General features: G+C 31.7%; 1 protein-coding gene across 4 annotated transcripts in view; it reads right to left on the bottom strand.

Annotated features, from left to right (window-relative positions):
- Window positions 1–21465, bottom strand: part of LOC111638569 — a 28030-nt gene extending 6565 nt beyond the window's left edge. The window contains exons 1-4 of one of the 4 annotated variants that reach the window (XM_023384294.1): window positions 20994–21465; window positions 18819–19019; window positions 9643–10310; window positions 480–544 (exon numbers count right to left, since the gene is read on the bottom strand). In XM_023384294.1, coding sequence (XP_023240062.1) covers window positions 480–544; window positions 9643–10310; window positions 18819–19001 — 916 coding nt within the window. In that variant the 5' untranslated portion in view covers window positions 19002–19019; window positions 20994–21465. The other 3 variants (XM_023384296.1, XM_023384297.1, XM_023384295.1) reach the window with 3 other exon arrangements.
- Between the last annotated feature and the right edge of the window lie 1008 nt (window positions 21466–22473).

Below are 22473 nucleotides of genomic sequence, written 5' to 3'. Positions count from 1 at the left end.
GTTTTGTGTGTAAAGAATTTTTGTGCCAACAATTTTTCAAAATGGCATAAGTGCATTTCAGTGGGAGGGAATTTCTTTGGAGGAGACAAAATAAACTTTGAGAATAAATTCAAATTTTGCATTTTATTGAACTACCCTGAGACTTTTTGATCATGAAGTATGATTAAATTTAAATCAATACCAGCTGGAGCCAGGAACAGAAGACTAAAATTTCACACTATATCCATTCCTTATAGTTTTCTTCAAAATATCAGTATCAAATTATAATTATTTGCTTTTTGTCCAATATTATAATAAATCTTCTGAACAGCTATAAATTTGTAGCAAATTACATATAGCTGTTCAGAAGATTTATAGGTATCAAATATTTTAAAATTAAAATTAGGGAACTGAAATAACAAAAATAAAGACTAACTTTACATTTTGCAAGAAAAAGGTAAAGTTAAACAATAATAATAATTTTGAATTTATATACTTACTTCCAAAAGCATAACTTTCATTCAAGCATTCAATTATATTATTGCAATCATCTTCATTAGCCATCCTACAATATAATATGATTTAAATTACTTTCCTTAGTTGAGGTAATATAGTAATCAATTAAAGCATTATATAATTTAAAATATATAACCATAATGCTTTTTATTACACCACTTTTACGTACATAATTTAAAAACAACAAAATTTATTGCACATTTAAATTTTTTATTAGGAATCTAAAAATTTTGAAAAGATTTTTTCTTTTGTAAACATTGTGACTCATTAAAAGTTAACTTGATCCCCATATTTGGAATCACTGTTACAGATGTTATAATTTATACAAGAAACAAGCACTGTACAAAAATGTTTGCCTGTTTGAATTGTATCAGAGGTCATCTTGGCTTTTTTATAGCAATCACCAACCTATTTTCCAGGTTACTTTTCTGCTTATTATGGCTTTTAACCAACATGAAAGGATGATAGATAATATAAAAAATTGCAGAGCTTTTATGACTTAGTTTCTCAAGCAACTTTATTTTTGTTTATTAATGGTAAAATTGTATTGGATCAAGACCAATTCATATTCCTTGATACTCTTTCATCTTCTCCCCCTCAGATTGCTCTCTGGCTATTTGCCACTCCAATCTCCAGATGAATGTAATTTTCTCAAATTGCAAATTTTGACAGGCAGCATGATCCCTGTATGAAATTGTAATATGTCCCACCCTATTGACTTTTATGTAATAACTGGTTTGTATCACTGTATAAAAAATATTGTTTCTTATAATTGCATATTATAAAAAATCCAGCAATGAGCTGTTAACTTTCTCAGCAACAACATTTATAACTGCCTGTGGCACCATCTGATATATTTTATTGAATAAACTTAAACTATCTTCTTATCAAATTACTGGAATGAATCACACACAATCAAGAACCTTGAAAGTCATCCAGTAAAACAAAATTTTAATGAAAACATGCATTTTCATTAAAATTTTGTGTTACTGGGCTTTAAAGCTTCTTGATTGTGTGTGAAAAAGCTTAATTATATAAATTAATTTTGAGAGATTAGTCTTATAAAATATTGTAAATGCTAATGTGAGAAACCAAGGGCCACTGGGACAATCCCTAATGACCACTTACTCAGCAACAGTCTGTAAGGACCGCTCGAGTGGGGAGGTCGTGAAATCTGTAGACAGGTTATCGGTGAGACAAGGTGAACACAAACAACACATTTATTAAACTACTAAGAGATTATACATATCGAAGGCAAAGGCAGAAATGACACACGTATAATAATAATAGGAATCTATTCTATAACTACGTTCTATCCTAAACTAAAGAATGAGAAAGATACCTCACTAAGAAGGACGTGTTGGAGAGAGAGAAAAATTCGGTCTAGGGTTTACCTCATGGGATTCGATCTCGTTGTATAGGGTGTTGGTAGGACGCTCTGGGATCGAAAGTTCCTAATTGTAGTTTCCCTTGGATATTGGTATGGAGCGACGGACGGTATGGTGATATGAAGCTGGTGTCCCTTGATATCTGCTCAGTTAGGTCTGATGTGGGGTACGCTCCATTGATCTCCAACTGTAGAGGTCTGCAGGGAGATGTCTGCTGAGGGTGTTTACGTGGTGGGTCCTCTTCAGCTGTCTGCCTGCAGGTGCAAGTTTGACCCCTTTTTATACTTACCTTGGAGGGGGAATCACAGGGGAAGAAAATCATGCAATTGCCAGCTCAACTTGTGCACAGCTGTGTTTATGTTATTATCATCCTTTCCGTCTAATATTTGACATCTTCCCATCATAAATTTGTCAAACTCCCTGATTTATTGACGTGAGGTGACTCATGTCAGAATATGTCTCCCCACCTTAGTAAAAATCATTGCCTTATTTGGTCATTTAGATTGACTTTCTCATTGGATCGATCAGACTTAGAGGGGAGTACAGGGTTTATTCTTATTATTCTTGTCGGTGACCTTTTGGTTACTCTCTAAACCAGGGATGGCCAACACGAGGCCCGCGGGCCGCATGCGGCCCGCCTGGAGTCATGTTGCGGCCCGCGGAGCTTGGTCAAATGAACGTAAATGTTAACTTTATTGTACATATCACCAAAAGAACATTACGTCATGAGTTATTCGTATCATGTATTTTTAATTAATTAAATTATATCTAAGAGAAATTTGAAATATCTCTCATTTTTGGAAAAATTCATAGATTTTTAGCTATTTCAAATATTCCGCTATTTGACACTCAAGGTTACTTAGTTTTTTGTCCGACGCTAGGTGTTGATAAAATTTAATATGAGACTTCAACTTCAGCTATATGTGTTCTGTGGTCTTCGGCGTTTTCAGGAAGCTCACAATGCTATCGGGCTCATACTCATAACTACTTTCAGTCCAGTTTGACAAAGTTCCGTGTTATTCTGTAGTTTCGTTTTATTATCGCCAATGCATCTGGAGAGATTTTGCAATCGACGTTAAAATACATATTTAACATATTTATAATTACAGTTCAAATTACTTTAACCAAGTAGCCTGTCTCCAAATCGATTCTATAAGTAAGTAAACCCTGAAAAGTTGGAGAAATTCCATCAAGTTGGTTTGGAAGAGTTCTATGAAGCGTATTTGGACAAGGATAAATACCCTGCGTTTTACAAACATGCTCTGTCGATGGTTTCACTATGTGGAAACACTTATGCGTGTGAACAGCTTTTTAGTCGCATGAAGTACAGGTACAGTACATCAAATCACAAGTGAGAACACGAATTACTGATGTTCATTTGAAAAACTGTTTGCGTGTAGCGACAACATCAGTGGAGATCAATTTTGATGCACTTAGTTCTGTAAAACAAAGTCAGATGTCTCACTTTTAAACATTTTTAAATTGTTTAATAAATATGTTTGATTCTCGGTTATGTTTTATTTTCTTCAAAAAAATAAATATACCTGTTTTTTGTGTTTTTTACATTAAACCAGGCAAGTGTTTGACCACAATCTCCCCTACTGGGAAGCGACGATGTGGTTGAAGCTGTAACACGCTTGCTTGTTTACTTTAATTAAAAAAAAATAGGTGCGTGGCCCGGCAGGAAATATTATTTCTGAAATTTGGCCCGCCTTCTGAAAAGGTTGGCCACCCCTGCTCTAGACAGTAACATGTGTTTGTTGTTGCTAATTGGTTACTTATCTGCACCTCATATTTACGTTAGAATTGAACGATCCCCTGGTGTGAGAGGAGTCCTTCTTCGGATTATTAAAGTCACCTTTGAGGTGACGCAGTACACTGACGGGTCAAAAGGTCTACTCTTTATGTCATGAGAGGGGAAAAGAAAAAGGAAATAATGATAAAAATAAACTATACCAAAGTGTGAAAATTTACACTTGCATCCGAATTCTCACACTAATATCAAGTAAAATTTTAAATCCAACTCCTATCTATCTCCCTGATAACCTTTAACTGCCAAAATTTAATAGCATCAATCACAAATACACAAACTTTCCTGCAAAATTTCAGAAATTTTCAACAAAAGACACAGGAGGTAAGTTTTAAAGTGGTTGAACTGTAAAGTACTACTGTTATCTTTATACCTTTTACAACGATTATCGACACAAACTGTGTGCTGGAAATAGCTGTTACCTAACAGGTACTTTACGCAGATTCACGTTAATGTATCAGGCCTGGACTTTAAGCGTGCACCGAAAGAAATAATTACAAAATTAGTAAAAAAAAAACAATCCAATATTTAATAACAATTCTAATAATGACTATGTACAAAGTTAGTAACAATCAAAGAGCAATTTATTCAAAGAAAATCAACAATAATAATCAACCCGACAAAACTCAAATCAATCTATTTGCTAATTTAAATCTATTTCCATTGGAATTTGACAAAAAATTCAAAGACTTAACCTATGTACAACAAGTCTTACGAACTAAGGTCCTAACCATCACCTCAATATACTAGGAACCTTTTTCCTCAACTCTCAAGATTTTCTCCAATCTTTGATCCACAAAGCAAATAACTTCAAATGCCTTGAAACAACTTTATTGCTATTGGACACCTCTCTTGTTGCTGCTACAAAGCTCACCATGCTCATTGCTAACAGAAGCTCACTTTGGTCATCTTTGCTTGAGGTACGGCTTTATATTTTGTGGTGACGACACATTTCTGATTGAGACCACTTCCCTCATTTACATACTTCTCTGTAACATTGAACTTTTCCTTTTTGCCTGGCAACCTATTTCCTGACAATACTCGCTAACCTTTTACATTATTCTTTTTGACAATTTTTGGGATGTTTTACTCTTTAAGGTTTAGCAAGTTCCTTAATTGTGCTTGTGGGTCTCCCCTCCTCTTTTCAGTGCGGACTTACATTTTTCTGCTCGGGAGTGCAAGTGTGTGAGAGTTTTTTCCCATGGCGCTTTTTCTCGTTGGTGAGTTGGGTTTTTTCTTTCTTCTGTTTTTAAGTTTCTAAGGTGATGAGTGATGAGGAAACCTTCGTCCTAACAAAACATAAGCCCCAAACAAAAATAGAATAAAAAGCAAAATAAAAACTAACTAAAAATAATGCTTGGACTTGGTTCCTTACAGAACAAAATCATGTCCCCCCACAGTAACATCAAAACATATGGAAAAAAATTTCCAAACTTTTTTGCATTTCAAAATGTTTCAAGGCCCTAAGTCTAAAAATGTAAATCTTGAGAAAATCATTTTTTGACCAATTGCTATACTTTCTCTCTGTTATATATAACAGATAGGAAAGTAATATATTCCATTCTGTCTTATAGATGAAGATATAGGGGGTCCTTGTTTAATGAATATTCATTATTCAAGTTCCCATAGTTACATGGTCAAAAGATTGTGGAACCCCACTTTTCCACATACTTACGAGTGTTATTAATATCAGCTAGTTCTTAAATTAAAATGTCATTTTTACTTAAATTTTCTAAAAATAAATCGATTTATTAAGGGATAAGATTTTGTTTTTATTTGAGAAAATAAAATAACTCATGCTCCTTGCATCAATTGATAATTCAGCTAACTGCACTATCTGGGAACTGTGTAATTGAGCCAAAACATTTATATTTAATTCATTATTTAATTAATTTAAATTTTGCCCAAAATAGAAGTTTTAAAAACAAAAATTGAACCAGAAATTTTTTTAAGTTTGATAAGTTTGTTCGTAAAGCTGATCTCTGGTTACTAGTGGCAGAATAATTTATGGAAGAAATGAATGAAATTCTATTTCTGGTATGACTTATATATAGGTTGTCATATTGTATTCACTTAATTTTTGTAAAAATAAGTTGACTTCTTGGTGAATTTATGATTTTTCTGAATGAGTAGATAATGGTAATTGATTTAAACTATTCTTATTCCTTCAATGATCCAGAAAATGAGAATTTCAATTGTGAATGCTACCTCATAAATATACATTAGATTCATATTCACATGTTTCCATAATAGTTTTATTTTTTTCTACTGTTAACAGATTAAATCTGTATACATAAATAAGAGTGTTTGTTTTTGTTTGTTTGTTCGCTATGCATACCTAGGCCGTTTGACCAATTGTTACAAATCTTAGCAGTTACATTCACATACTTCTAACTTAGATAATGTTGTACTGTACATCCCACCCCAAAATATTGATTGTATTTCTGTATATCAATTAATTTCTGTTTACATTTGATTTGTTGGCTTTACATGTAGTACCACCTATTGAAAAAAATTTTTAAAATAATAAATATATTCACTTAATTACTGCAACAATGATATAATGATATAGTGTGAAGTAGACATGCTATATCATTACTTTGATGGGTTGCAGATATCATACCTGCATGGAGTCGAAAATGTTACACTGTGAAAACTATATAAGTGATTAATTTTCCACATCTAACAACTCAGGTTTTTTCATTTCTGAATGGTGCTTTCTTAATTCTATAACTCCTAGACAAAAAATTAGAATATCCACCTAACTGAAAGTTTAGTGTACATTTTCTCACAAGCAACACAGAATACAAAACTTTTTTCGACACTACATAAACAGCGTTTTTGTATATTTATTATATCCATTAATCATACAAATTAACTCAAACATTTTTTTTGTTACAAATGGAAATGAAATGACAAAAAAACAGTGGATGATCAGTTAACAAAAAGTTTAGACTGCAAACAAATCGGACAACAAACACTTTCACAAAAGATTTTTATGTTCAGATAGCAAACACCTCACAGAACAAACACAAGAAGCAACACTGCATTTAAGATTTGTAAAACTGTATTTTAATGGCATCTATACATGGTTTATGAAACAAGATTTTCACAGTTGTATATACATAACCTTTTTTTGCACTGATTAATTTCTGTTCTCTGAATTTTTGTAAGTGCTTTTCTGAACATTTTATTTAAAAAACTGATATTATTATGGTGCCTAAAAAGAGTGGAGTACTCACTATAGAAACTAAGCAAGAGATAACAGCCAAAGTAAAGAGTGGGCAGAAGATGTTTGAAATTGTAGGCAGATGACTTCAACAGATCTACAGTAGATAAATCTTAGCTAAGAAAGATATAATCAAAAAGACTCGAGCTGAGATAAAGGAGTAATGAAAATCGCATCTGAGAAACAAAGATGTGCCATCCATAAAAAAAATGGAGAGATTGCTTTTGGTTTGTTATTACATGTAAATAAACATAGTAAGAAAGTATATAATTTTTTATTTATTTTTGTGGATCTCCAAAACAAATTAATCAAATTCCCACAAAAATCTATGGTAAATCAATAATCGGTTAATGATTATTCAGATAGTGAATATGGTCTTGGAATGGATTATGTTCATTAACTGATCACCCACTGTATTCCACTGTATTAGCTAAATGTGGGTTATTGTATTTCCTATATTTAACCCATATTTAGCTAATATTTTATAGCTAAAATAAACTTAATATTTTGTCGCATCGTCATTTGTCATAATTACTGCTTGTAATCTGTCGGGCATGTTGTGGATTAATACTTCACATTCATTTCTGGTGATGCAATTTTAAATGTGTCGAATGCACCTCACTAGTTCCTCTTTAGAATTGGGCACCATTCATTAAGTCATCATTTCATGACTCCCCACAAATTTTCAATGAGAATTAAGTCTAGGGAATTGCTTGGTCAAGACAGGATTGCAATCTGTCATTCTTGTAATCAATTTATCGTTGACTTCATGGTATGAGAGTGCCCCATTTTATTGAAATATGTTTTCTCAACTAAATCTTCTGCCAATGGTATCATAAATGTCTTTTAAGATGTCTTGATATGTCTGTGCATTGACACATTCCCAAAGAATGCACAGTTGTCCTATGCCAGGGGTTGGTAGTTTGTCAAGTGAGAAGAGCCAAATTGTCATGGAAACTGGATAACAAAAGTACCAGAGAGCCGCATATATGTAATATACATATGTATATGTATAGAATATGAATTTTTAGGGGGGAAAAAAATAACAGCATAACATTACACGGACGGACGGATATGCATTCAATGTGTTATATATATAGATATATTTCAAATGCTACCACTTGCATGCGACTCATATTGATCAATGCGAGTGTGGTCATTGGCGGACAGGCTAAAGAGTGGTAGAGAGTATGCTGTAAGAGTCGAAGTTTGTTCAGCGGCTCTATCTCATAAACTCATAAGGTTGCTTGAGATGAGGTGAAATTGGAGTTTATATCTGAAGAGCCACATGCAGCTCGTGATCCACTCCTGCTGACCCCTGTCCTACGTCATTAGCACTCATTCATTCCCAGATCATGACAGACGATACAAACTTTGTGGATATCTTCATACAGTCCTTTTCAAAGGTCCCTTTGGTTCTCCTCCATACACTTGGGCCTTGGTCACTACAGGAAAGACAAAACAAAGATTCATCACTGAAGAGAATGTTATTCTAGTCATCTTGTCCCCCATGAGCCTCTCTCTGCATCATCTGACACATGTTTGTCATTGTTTTTTCATTAGAGGTGGCTTCATCTTGGGAACATGGCAGTTGAAGTGCAAGTTGTGCAATCTTCAGCATGTGGTTTGACTACTAACATTCACTCCAGTTGCTCTCCATTGTGCATGCAAGTGTTTAATGCTTTTAAAGCAATTTTACACAACAATCCTTCTCAAGTTTCTCTTATCCTTCACAGTCTTTGCTCGTTTATGCCAACCTTTCTGGCATTTGTTAGTTAAAACTTGAACACTGTTTCGTTGTTTCAGTACTCTAAAGATTGTTGGCTGGGAGCACTTTACAAATTTCATAATTTCTTTTTGTGTTCTTCCTACTTTGTGCACGGCTATGATAGTATCTTTAGTTCTGTCACTGATGTTGTGCTTATGCCCTATGTTGTACTGTTATACTGCCCTGCTCAGCAATATGTAAATTTGCATTACAATTTAGTTTTTTTATGGCTGTTTGTCTTGCTAATATTCTAATTTTTTGTCATTTTATTTCCATTTGTAACAAAAAACATTTGAGTTAATTTCTGATTAACGGATATAATAAATATAGATAAACAGTGTTTACGTAGTGTCGAAAAAAGTTTCGTACTCTGTGTTGTTCATGAGAAAATGTACACTACACTTTCAGTTAGGTAAATATTCTAATTTCTTGTCTAGGAGTTGTAATAAGTGCTCACTGGTGGCAAAATGGATAAAACCACCAAACACTGGTAACTGATCATGAGTTTGCACATTGCGAATGGGCTAACCAAATGGAGTTTTCAGGGTTTGATTCATGTTATTAACACTTAAATAGGACCAGTTTCCTATAAAAGTCCTCTCAGGAGGCATCCCCTCAGCAAATCACCCAAGTGTCATGTTGCCATAACCAAATAAACCAAACCAATTCTAATAAGTTTTCTATAATCTTGCTATTTATGAGGACATACTTATAGTTTATAGACATTCTGATATTGTTCTTAAAATGGGTAATACCAGATAATTTTTTGAAATTTATGATTAATAATGCCAAGTGTAACAATTACTGCAACAAGTACAGTGCTTTATAAACTTAGGTGAAGCCAGGTGTAACAAGCTAGCTAATATATAAATTTCTAAATTAATATTTAGTTAATAAATTTTTTAGTTGCTTAAATCAATCAATTAACAATAAAAATTTTTAAAACACTCACCTGATATTTGCATATGCATTAGTTTCATTTTTTATTATTTTCATGTTTTTTATTATTCCAAATCCATTTAAAAATTCATGTAATTCATCTTCATTTACTTGAGAAGGAATGTTTTCTAAAATGATACAATTCTTCTCCCTCAATTCCTCACATACAGAAATGGAATAATTTTTACTGTCTCTTTCTTTGTAGGATGAGGTATCTGTTTTCTCATCCAAATTATCATATTCATCATCAGCATTCTTAAGACTTAAGGAAGATTCAGATCCATAATTTGATGACATACAAACTTCAGAAGTATTATTATGTTTAGATGCATATTTTTTCCTTTTTTTTTTAATTTTAAAACCTTCTTGAGGTTTAGTACAATTATTTAGAATGTTTTCAGATCTTTTGGAGTTGAGCTTGCTGCTTACTGAATGTTTTTTTTCTGTAAAATGACAGTTTACATAAGAACTTCTATTCTGCTCACTTGATACAGATGGATTTTTGTCTTCATCATCTCCTCCTACATTCATTTTTGACAAAACATTAATAATTTCTTGATCTGATATTTGATTTCCAAGAACATTTTCACACTGAGATTTTATGTTTTCCATAATGCCATCACTCATAGGTTTTGAAGTGAATAGTCTTGAAGATTTAGAACTACCCATTTTATATGCAAGCTAAAAAAAAATAAATTTTTTAAAGAAATACTATATTTTACATATATAAATTATCAAAATAAAAAGTTTTTATAATAAAAAACTATTATAAATTTGTGACTGACAAGTGTCTCAGCTAAATCTTCTCTACAGATTTTTAATTTTATAGTATTGTTATTTTTATTTATTTCATTTCTTAGGTTTCAATCTCTCTTGCTTTGTTTGGTTTAATTTTAAGATTGGGATTTCCTGATTATCATTCCCAAATGAGGAGATTTCATGGTTTGAGAAGGACAATTTATTTGTTATTATTTATATACTCTGCTTCTATTCCATTTCTTTAATCTCAATATGTAACTGGTTCAAATACCATTATTTTCTAGGAATTACCACATCAACAGACTCCATAATTACTTGCCAATCAACAATTTTATTTCACCCAGAAGCATTTTGGAAATTACAGTAGAGCATCGATTATCCGACTCAATTGGGACTGGGGTTGGTCGGATAACTGAAAAAACGGATAACCGAAAAGTATGAAAAAATACATTATTAGCATAGTATATTAGTATATCGCTATTAATGTACTTCGTGTTGAATTTTCATCGATGTTAAGCCTAACAAAAAAATTTTTTAATAATAATCGTCACTATTGTATCATTAAAAATTAAAAAATTAAGCCTTGTTTAAATAGTGGCCTCCTTTTCATGCTCGAGACAATGTTGCCAGCTAAAACACACAAAATTTAACAAAAATAATATTAAAGTAGCCAAGATATAGCCAAATATTGTAGCGCCACATCACTAGCAGACATTTGAATTTGCTGACTAGAACGCAGTCGGTTAACCGATGTGATGATTGATTGGGGGATTGGATAATCGATGCTCTACTGTATTTTCCTCCTCAGTGGGTTTTCTTCCATACAAGCTAAACAAGGTACAAACACTTTTTCAATACGCTAGTAAATATACAATAACTACATTAAATTTACAATTTATAATCATATACAGTGGTACCTCAGTATATGTCTGCTTTAGAATACGTCCAATACGAAATACATCCTGTTTGGATGAAACAAACTTTGCTCAGTATACAACTTAATTCAATTATACACGCCCATCTATGAACAAGTAGCACTATCAGTGTATTAGAACAGACTAGTTATTTGCGGCGCCATGGTTTATTACTTTGTTAAATTTCTTCTGATTTTAATTTGTAAATAAAATTTTATTATTTTTATTAATCATGAATTGCAAAAAGGCAAATGAAAAGCAACAGAAAACTAAAAAAAATGACTAGAATCACAATGGAACTGAAAAAAGAGATTATTGAGAAATACGAAGGTGGCATGCGTGTTCGAGATTTAACTGTTGCATACCGTATTCCGAGAACAATGATATCGACAGTTGTGAAAAATAAAGACATTATTAAATCTTCTAACATTTCGAAAGGGGTTAAATCAATTTCTAAACAGAGATCGAAGACATTAGATTATGTTGAGAAATTGTTTTTGCTTTGGGTAACTGGAAAACAGTGTGCTAGAGACAGCGTATCAGAAGCAATTATTTGCGAGAAAGCTAAAAAGATACATGCTGATCTCATGAAAAATCAAGCAGGAACTATCCAGGAAAGCGAGGTGTTTAAAGCCAGCCATTTTTTTTTNCATAACTGCTTGACTTGATATTGGAGGAGATCGAGGAAAAGGTCCGGGATTTAACTCAATGCCGGCAATCATTAGTAAAATAAAAATTACTATTCGGGTTAATGAAACATTTAAACTACTTATTTCAGTTCTACACTTAATATTCTGTTGTAAAAATTCCATGTCTAACGTCGACACAACAGCTCAGCAAAAAAAGTCACCAACACCTCCGCAGGCTAGACACGCCCCCCTTGAAACAGGAGTAAACATGCGTTGTCGAGGTCACGGGTAAAAGAAACCTTTGATCTTTGGATGAAGACGTAGGCTTTTCTCAAAATTTTGGTTACAACATTGAGGCTTTACGAAATTATACTTGTCATTAGAGACATGATGTGAATGGTAATGAAAGTTATTTTACATTTTGATCGAGAATAATATTTAATTTTCGACTCAATTGTTAGGCTTAACTACTTCGGAGGAGCAAGAATTTTTCAACAGTGGCATATTTGCAATCATGTAAAGTTATAAGAACAAAAAATGGCTTTGGTCTAAGACTAAAGGCCTGTAATATGTATTTTTATCATGTCAACTAAACAAAAGGAGTTCAGGGAAAAAAGTAGTATTTCAATTCCTACAAAAGAGGAAATGATGTCAGATATAAAAAAGCAAGGTTATTTAAAGAGATTGAAGACTATGAAGAAGAAATATTTTGTGCTTCGGACTGAGACTCCAACAGGACCTGCTAGACTTGAATATTATGACAATGAAAAGAAATGGAAAGCTGGTATCCAACCAAAACGGAGCATTATATTGAAGACCTGTTTTAACATTAATAGAAAGTTAGATTCTAAACAGAAAAATGTTATTGCACTTTATACTCGTGATGATTGTTTTGCAGTTGTAACTGAAAATGATGATGAATTAAATCAATAGTTAACAGCAATGTTGGAACTTCAACATGGTACTCTTGGTCTGGAAGGAGATACAACACCTAAACCTAATTTTGAACATGTTTGGCAAGTAATTGTGAAAAATAAAGGTTTAGGAAGTAGTAGAAATATATCTGGCACTCACCGCCTCTGTTTAACTGCTAAGTCTTTGAGTCTTGTAAAGGTGAATCCTCACAGTGACAAACCTGAGTCTTTGGAATTTCCTTTGAACTGTTTTGATTACTTTCTTATAAAAATAGTTTTTTTCCTATTTTAAAAAACATATTTTTTTTTAAATTAAAAGAAACTAACCTATTACATCTTTAATTATTGTAATAACTGTGTTATTTTTGTTAAGAATATTTATTATACACAGTCCTTGCCATTATTGCTTTCATTCATTGTCTTTCACATCATTTGCCAACATTCCAACAACAACCATGTGAATGATGTGAAAGACAATGAATGAAAGCAATAATGGCAAGGACTGTGTATAATAAATATTTTTAACAAAAATAACACAGTTATTACAATAATTAAAGATGTAATAGGTTAATTTCTTTTAATTAAAAAAAAATATGTTTTTTAAAATAGGAAAAAAATTATTTTAATAAGAAAGTAATCAAAACAGTTGGAATGTTGAAAAATAGGAGAGGCAAATATTTTATGGTTTTAGTAAATATATGATTATAAATTGTAAATTTAATGTAGTTATTGTATATTTACTAGTGTATTGAAAAAGCGTTTGTATCTTGTTTAGCTTGTATGGAAGAAAACCCGCTGAGGAGGAAAATATTGTAATTTCCGAAATGCTTCTGGGTGAAATAAATTTGTTGATTGGCAAGTAATTAAGGAGTCTTTGAATATGATAATTTCTAGAAAATAATGGTGTTTGAACCTATTAAAAATTGATATTTTTTCCTATTCTTTTTAACAATATTTTTCTGCTGGAAACAACTTCCAAATTTCTCTATATTGTGTGATGTGTCATCAAAAAAAAAAAAATTATCATGCTATTACTAAAAAACAACAATGTTTCATCTTATGATTCACACAAGGGATGCAACATATTGCAATGCTTTTCAAGATCTTAATGATAATGAATTTTAGAGCAAGATCATTTTCTAAGCATGTGTTAAAGTGCCATAACTGCTGTTTTAAATGTACATTGTTTATACTCAAGGAACCAGACCAAAAATACAAACAACAAAATTTAAGTCAACATACATCACAAGATGACAGAGTTATAACAAACTCATACATTTAATTGGATACAACAGCATACATTTTTAAGAAAATCCAATGTCATCTTTTATAATTTCTCAGCATAAAACTGAAGAGAAGATATCAATTTCACATAAAAACAACTCTATGTAGACTTCCCTTCTACTATGATTACCTCAAATCCATTAGAAAGTAATCTAGTACTAATAATCCATTTTTTAGAAGCAATATCCAAGTATTGGGGAGGTCAAGTTTATATCATGTGATTCTGAAAATGTGAAGAGGGATGCAAGAATAGAACAAAGAATATGTTCTACAAATTTTCAGTATAATTTCTAAAAGAATAATGTAATATATTTATTAGAAAGAAATCCACATATAAGAGAAAAATTCATAATGAATTTTTGTAAACAAAGAAAATATTTCACTGCTGAAACCAATGTGAAATGTATAAATGGTTTTCCCCTGTATTAATGTTGAGGATCTTACTGTAAATAGTAGAACTTTGGACACCTAAATTTGTATCTGGAGTAATATATCAAATTTATTTTTATATCCATCTTTCTATCAATTAGTAATTAGCACTGAAAATGTACTTTTCTGTTAACAGGACATGAGCCAATATGTACAGCAACAAGTAAGATTCAAGCTCTGAATGAGGGCTTTTGCATCACCCACAGAATTGTTGACCCTTTGTGAGATATTCACCTGCAAAGGTCAGTTTTTAACATGTATCAGTATACTGCCTATTCTACAAACTTCGCATATAGTTGTGTGCTTTGATGCTTGCTATTGCTTGCACCTCAACACCTGGGTAGGGCAAGCCCCATACCCCCTGAAACTATAAAATCAAGTACTCCATAAACAGTCACATGGTTTACTCAAAGCCAGCAGTCTCATGGGCTAAATAGTTAAATGTGATAGTCTTAGCAGAGCAACACAGATGACAGTATCATGCATTGAATTAAAGTTACAACTGACTTCCCATTAATAGAAAAGAACACTGAAAACTTATGCATTGTGGATTTTCTTATACATACAGTTCATTATAATTTCTATGACTGCAAGCAAAATGTATTTGTACAAAATTCTAATAATTAAAATATCAAATTTTTGTCTGTTAGAAGTAAAATATAGATACTTACAAAATTCTCTTTATCAAATTTCTGAAAAAATCCTGAAAAATCTAAGTCTTTAATGTCTGGACGTTTCCATCCACGTCCCCAGCACCTTACTGGTAATGCACCTTTTGGATCATTGTCATTTGAAAATTTTATATCCATTTCACTCAATTTAAAGGTTAAAATATCTTCAGTTTCTTCAGTCATTTTGTATTATGGAATACACTGGAAAAATAAGTTAAAAAGTAAATTATGCTTTGTTTATATGCATATTTGAATAGTATTTGTGTATAAAATATTAAATCTACTATTTTTGTACTTCTAGGTATAATAGTATTACCTAAAACAATTGGGATTTTAATACCTTACTGTTTTGTTTAAAGTTGTTTAAATCAAACACAAGTTTGCTTTAAAGAACTTATATAGGAATATCTAGGCAATTGATTAAAATATTTAATTTTTAAAACTTTTTACTCTTATTCTTATGATTTTATAAATTGATAAAATATAGTTTAATCATTTTTATTTTTAAGGGTTTATCACACCAATCTGTAGACACGCCCCCCTTGAAACAGGAGTAAACATGCGTTGTCGAGGTCACGGGTAAAAGAAACCTTTGATCTTTGGATGAAGACGTAGGCTTTTCTCAAAATTTTGGTTACAACATTGAGGCTTTACGAAATTATACTTGTCATTAGAGACATGATGTGAATGGTAATGAAAGTTATTTTACATTTTGATCGAGAATAATATTTAATTTTCGACTCAATTGTTAGGCTTAACTACTTCGGAGGAGCAAGAATTTTTCAACAGTGGCATATTTGCAATCATGTAAAGTTATAAGAACAAAAAATGGCTTTGGTCTAAGACTAAAGGCCTGTAATATGTATTTTTATCATGTCAACTAAACAAAAGGAGTTCAGGGAAAAAAGTAGTATTTCAATTCCTACAAAAGAGGAAATGATGTCAGATATAAAAAAGCAAGGTTATTTAAAGAGATTGAAGACTATGAAGAAGAAATATTTTGTGCTTCGGACTGAGACTCCAACAGGACCTGCTAGACTTGAATATTATGACAATGAAAAGAAATGGAAAGCTGGTATCCAACCAAAACGGAGCATTATATTGAAGACCTGTTTTAACATTAATAGAAAGTTAGATTCTAAACAGAAAAATGTTATTGCACTTTATACTCGTGATGATTGTTTTGCAGTTGTAACTGAAAATGATGATGAATTAAATCAATAGTTAACAGCAATGTTGGAACTTCAACATGGTACTCTTGGTCTGGAAGGAGATACAACACCTAAACCTAATTTTGAACATGTTTGGCAAGTAATTGTGAAAAATAAAGGTTTAGGAAGTAGTAGAAATATATCTGGCACTCACCGCCTCTGTTTAACTGCTAAGTCTTTGAGTCTTGTAAAGGTGAATCCTCACAGTGACAAACCTGAGTCTTTGGAATTTCCTTTGAACTGTTTTGATTACTTTCTTATAAAAATAGTTTTTTTCCTATTTTAAAAAACATATTTTTTTTTAAATTAAAAGAAACTAACCTATTACATCTTTAATTATTGTAATAACTGTGTTATTTTTGTTAAGAATATTTATTATACACAGTCCTTGCCATTATTGCTTTCATTCATTGTCTTTCACATCATTTGCCAACATTCCAACAACAACCATGTGAATGATGTGAAAGACAATGAATGAAAGCAATAATGGCAAGGACTGTGTATAATAAATATTTTTAACAAAAATAACACAGTTATTACAATAATTAAAGATGTAATAGGTTAATTTCTTTTAATTAAAAAAAAATATGTTTTTTAAAATAGGAAAAAAATTATTTTAATAAGAAAGTAATCAAAACAGTTGGAATGTTGAAAAATAGGAGAGGCAAATATTTTATGGTTTTAGTAAATATATGATTATAAATTGTAAATTTAATGTAGTTATTGTATATTTACTAGTGTATTGAAAAAGCGTTTGTATCTTGTTTAGCTTGTATGGAAGAAAACCCGCTGAGGAGGAAAATATTGTAATTTCCGAAATGCTTCTGGGTGAAATAAATTTGTTGATTGGCAAGTAATTAAGGAGTCTTTGAATATGATAATTTCTAGAAAATAATGGTGTTTGAACCTATTAAAAATTGATATTTTTTCCTATTCTTTTTAACAATATTTTTCTGCTGGAAACAACTTCCAAATTTCTCTATATTGTGTGATGTGTCATCAAAAAAAAAAAAATTATCATGCTATTACTAAAAAACAACAATGTTTCATCTTATGATTCACACAAGGGATGCAACATATTGCAATGCTTTTCAAGATCTTAATGATAATGAATTTTAGAGCAAGATCATTTTCTAAGCATGTGTTAAAGTGCCATAACTGCTGTTTTAAATGTACATTGTTTATACTCAAGGAACCAGACCAAAAATACAAACAACAAAATTTAAGTCAACATACATCACAAGATGACAGAGTTATAACAAACTCATACATTTAATTGGATACAACAGCATACATTTTTAAGAAAATCCAATGTCATCTTTTATAATTTCTCAGCATAAAACTGAAGAGAAGATATCAATTTCACATAAAAACAACTCTATGTAGACTTCCCTTCTACTATGATTACCTCAAATCCATTAGAAAGTAATCTAGTACTAATAATCCATTTTTTAGAAGCAATATCCAAGTATTGGGGAGGTCAAGTTTATATCATGTGATTCTGAAAATGTGAAGAGGGATGCAAGAATAGAACAAAGAATATGTTCTACAAATTTTCAGTATAATTTCTAAAAGAATAATGTAATATATTTATTAGAAAGAAATCCACATATAAGAGAAAAATTCATAATGAATTTTTGTAAACAAAGAAAATATTTCACTGCTGAAACCAATGTGAAATGTATAAATGGTTTTCCCCTGTATTAATGTTGAGGATCTTACTGTAAATAGTAGAACTTTGGACACCTAAATTTGTATCTGGAGTAATATATCAAATTTATTTTTATATCCATCTTTCTATCAATTAGTAATTAGCACTGAAAATGTACTTTTCTGTTAACAGGACATGAGCCAATATGTACAGCAACAAGTAAGATTCAAGCTCTGAATGAGGGCTTTTGCATCACCCACAGAATTGTTGACCCTTTGTGAGATATTCACCTGCAAAGGTCAGTTTTTAACATGTATCAGTATACTGCCTATTCTACAAACTTCGCATATAGTTGTGTGCTTTGATGCTTGCTATTGCTTGCACCTCAACACCTGGGTAGGGCAAGCCCCATACCCCCTGAAACTATAAAATCAAGTACTCCATAAACAGTCACATGGTTTACTCAAAGCCAGCAGTCTCATGGGCTAAACAGTTAAATGTGATAGTCTTAGCAGAGCAACACAGATGACAGTATCATGCATTGAATTAAAGTTACAACTGACTTCCCATTAATAGAAAAGAACACTGAAAACTTATGCATTGTGGATTTTCTTATACATACAGTTCATTATAATTTCTATGACTGCAAGCAAAATGTATTTGTACAAAATTCTAATAATTAAAATATCAAATTTTTGTCTGTTAGAAGTAAAATATAGATACTTACAAAATTCTCTTTATCAAATTTCTGAAAAAATCCTGAAAAATCTAAGTCTTTAATGTCTGGACGTTTCCATCCACGTCCCCAGCACCTTACTGGTAATGCACCTTTTGGATCATTGTCATTTGAAAATTTTATATCCATTTCACTCAATTTAAAGGTTAAAATATCTTCAGTTTCTTCAGTCATTTTGTATTATGGAATACACTGGAAAAATAAGTTAAAAAGTAAATTATGCTTTGTTTATATGCATATTTGAATAGTATTTGTGTATAAAATATTAAATCTACTATTTTTGTACTTCTAGGTATAATAGTATTACCTAAAACAATTGGGATTTTAATACCTTACTGTTTTGTTTAAAGTTGTTTAAATCAAACACAAGTTTGCTTTAAAGAACTTATATAGGAATATCTAGGCAATTGATTAAAATATTTAATTTTTAAAACTTTTTACTCTTATTCTTATGATTTTATAAATTGATAAAATATAGTTTAATCATTTTTATTTTTAAGGGTTTATCACACCAATCTGTAACCATACTTATGTGATTTTACAACTTTTTATTGCGTGTTATAAAAATAAATACACAACTAAAACATCTTACACTCTTCTGTAACTGCACTTAAATACAACTTATACCTCGAAAGAAAAACATTTAAAATGCAACCTTTTTATTCATTTTTCCAAATGTTTTCGGCCATTTTGAATGGTCTTCCTCAGGAACAGAAAAATTAAATGATTCTGATTTTGCTTTCTATAATGAACTTTCTTTTGGAACATTTAAACATTTGAATTTTCTTATCTAGTGCACAGGCTTGTACAAAAAAAATAACATAAAAGAATAAAAAAAATAAAAGAAAACTTCTCTACTGTTTGTCCCTTTTTTCGTACTAAAATTATCATATTATGCCTGTTCTCCACACTGCTGAGACTTTACTCGACTCTCTGTAGTTTATCACTAATCCTTCCTGGTTTGTCTTATGTATTTGCCATACTTCAGCATATTTCAGGTGTCTCTTGTCATGGATCTTTTGTATTATTTTAGCTCTTTCCCAATCTGCTATGACCTCTGTCGGGTCTGCCATAATATATGGTACATTGCTAGTGCTGTTACTGACTGTTCATTCTGTACGTTTTTTTTATGCTCTTTTAGCCTTGAACTCCTTGTGGCTCCAATGTAATATAGCTCTTTTTGTCACCTTTCATCGTGTACTGGTAGTCTATAAACTCCTGGTATCAGGTTCTGGTCTATGTCTTGCTTGTCTGTATGCAGCATTTGGTATATTGTTGGATTCCTTTTAAAAATTATCTTTTTGTTTGTTGCTGTTCCTGTTTCTTTGTAAATTTTGCTTAGGGGTGCCATATATTCCATCATAGTGTATTCTTCTATTCTTTCTCGCTCATTACCTTCATTATCATCTATTCTTCTTTTGTTAATAATGGCCTTTATTATATCCTGGCTGACACCGCACTGCGTAGCTAGTTTTTTGATGTGATCTAATTCTCTAATTCTACAGCAAACCCCAAGACAGAATTAGAGAATTAGATCACATTAAAAAACTAGCTAGGCAGTGTTGGTGCTATTCAGTCACATGACTACTCATCTCTGACGTATTTCCTGATAACTTATTCTTTTTGCGATGAATTCGCTGAACTTTGGAGACAAAACACATAATATACTATGGTATTTTTACTGTAATTAGAAAGAGATTAGGCCATTTAAAAGCAGAGCAGAATTATTAGTTATTTATTGCATTATCATATGTTATTATATGTTGATTTTAATCCATATTTAGAATGGAATAATGTTTTAATATTTCTATAAATGATGTCTCCAAAGTTCAGCGAATTTTTCGCAGAAAGAATAACTTATCAGGAAAACGTCAGAGATGAGTAATCACGTGACCGAATAGCACCGACAAATGTCACGTGACAAGCTTCGTACGCGTCCGCCGTCCGATGAACCGCTCCGCGACGAAAACATGCTTAAGAAATGTTCGAGTCAAATTAGTTTAGAATCAATTAATTTTATGGAAGAAAACCTTTCAAACAGCCGTACTCCCTAAACTGCACAAGTGCCAAGTTAGGCAACTCGTTGCTAGGATTTTTTTAGTCTAATTTTTTTTACAGTCTAAAAACCTTCTGTACTGCTTAAAATGAATAATAATCAATACTTACAATTGTTTTATTAAATGGGATCTAACGATGGCAGTTCGATAGAAAGAAAAATGATTTTTCACTATTTATCCTATAATATGAACTTTTCAAAAAATGATTTTTACGAACTCGGTGTCAATGTTGCCATATGTTTTTTAGTTCTTGTAACCAAAAATTTTATAAAAGTAGCCCAAAGTAGCCAACTCAAAAAATTCACTTATAAATAATCTGAGATTTGACGATAAAATCGCGAAACATACTTTTCGTACTTTTCCAGCAAGAACTTCTATCACAGAACAAAAGTTGTCGGTTTAATTTACATGCCTGCAAATTGATCTTAAAATAAGAATCGTGTTATGTGGTTTACTTAATGTTTATACGCCCTTCGTGACGCACTTAAGACCCCCCGCGAGACAGGAATACAGACACTTATACTCTGAATGCTTTATTCGGGGTCCTACTTGGACCGGGCGATCTCCACTCTTCTACACCAGTGAGGGCTGTCTGTCTTGCACGTTCCCCCTCTCTCTGTGTTGCCAGATCTTCCCGTAACAGATCGTGAAGGCTGTTATACACGTTACGGAAATCCTCAAAGGATGTACAGTACTTAACAGACAAAAAAAAAATCGGATATAACTGGCAGGATCGAACATAGTAATTTACAAAACTTATTAAAATATTTCCCAACGTATAAAGAATTATTTTTATTTAAAGGTGGATAGATAGAAAAAAAAATCACGGTTAATCCTCAAAGGATTTCCGTAACGTGTTTAACAGCCTGACTTAAAATACTGTACAGTACTGTACATGCAAAAAACGTTTTAGTTAACGTCACTAGTTATTGATACGTGTGTTCAAGAACTACCGTGAATCAATAACTAGTGACGTTAAACAATTGATTGAGGAGTCCGTCGGGAGCCCGAATAGTCGCGACCGCCGCCATGACGGTGCATGTAGGTAAAATTTAACCAATTTTTTTTCATATTTGTTATTTTTATTTATTTGTGTACTTAATGAACTACCAATACATCTTCTATTGCTGAGAAATGTTTATTGACTACAGAGTCCTCTACTTGTGCCATACTGGACAAATATCCAGTATGGCACAACAGTGGCGTGCCATGACATTTGATAGGAAAGCTGTGTTTCTATAAGAAGCCGACTTTCAGGGGCAATCAGTCAGCAATGATCTAGGGTCCATTCGTATTCGTTTGTTCGATAAGCCAGTAAAAACCGTAGACTTCTCTAAATGTATTTTTAATTAATAGATTATCTAACGCACTTAATAAATAAGCAAGTTCAATATAATTAACTCTGTTATATTAGATTTAATAGATTCTATACGCCCTCTAAATGCCAATTCTCGCTTCGATAACATCTAATTAATACATCTATTAGCCGTAACTATCTCGTTATAATTTTCAATATTTATTTTATATTGTGTACTAATGTTAAATTCTATTGTATTTTGATTTCCAAATTGCTTCAATTTTACGAAAGA

The sequence above is a fragment of the Centruroides sculpturatus genome, unplaced genomic scaffold (assembly GCF_000671375.1).
Source record: "Centruroides sculpturatus isolate CEXI.00-Female unplaced genomic scaffold, Cexi_2.0 scaffold1205, whole genome shotgun sequence".
In the NCBI taxonomy this organism is placed as follows: Eukaryota; Metazoa; Arthropoda; class Arachnida; order Scorpiones; family Buthidae; genus Centruroides; species Centruroides sculpturatus.
Note: the sequence above shows the minus strand (reverse complement) of the source record. Positions and strands in the feature narration are given on the sequence as shown.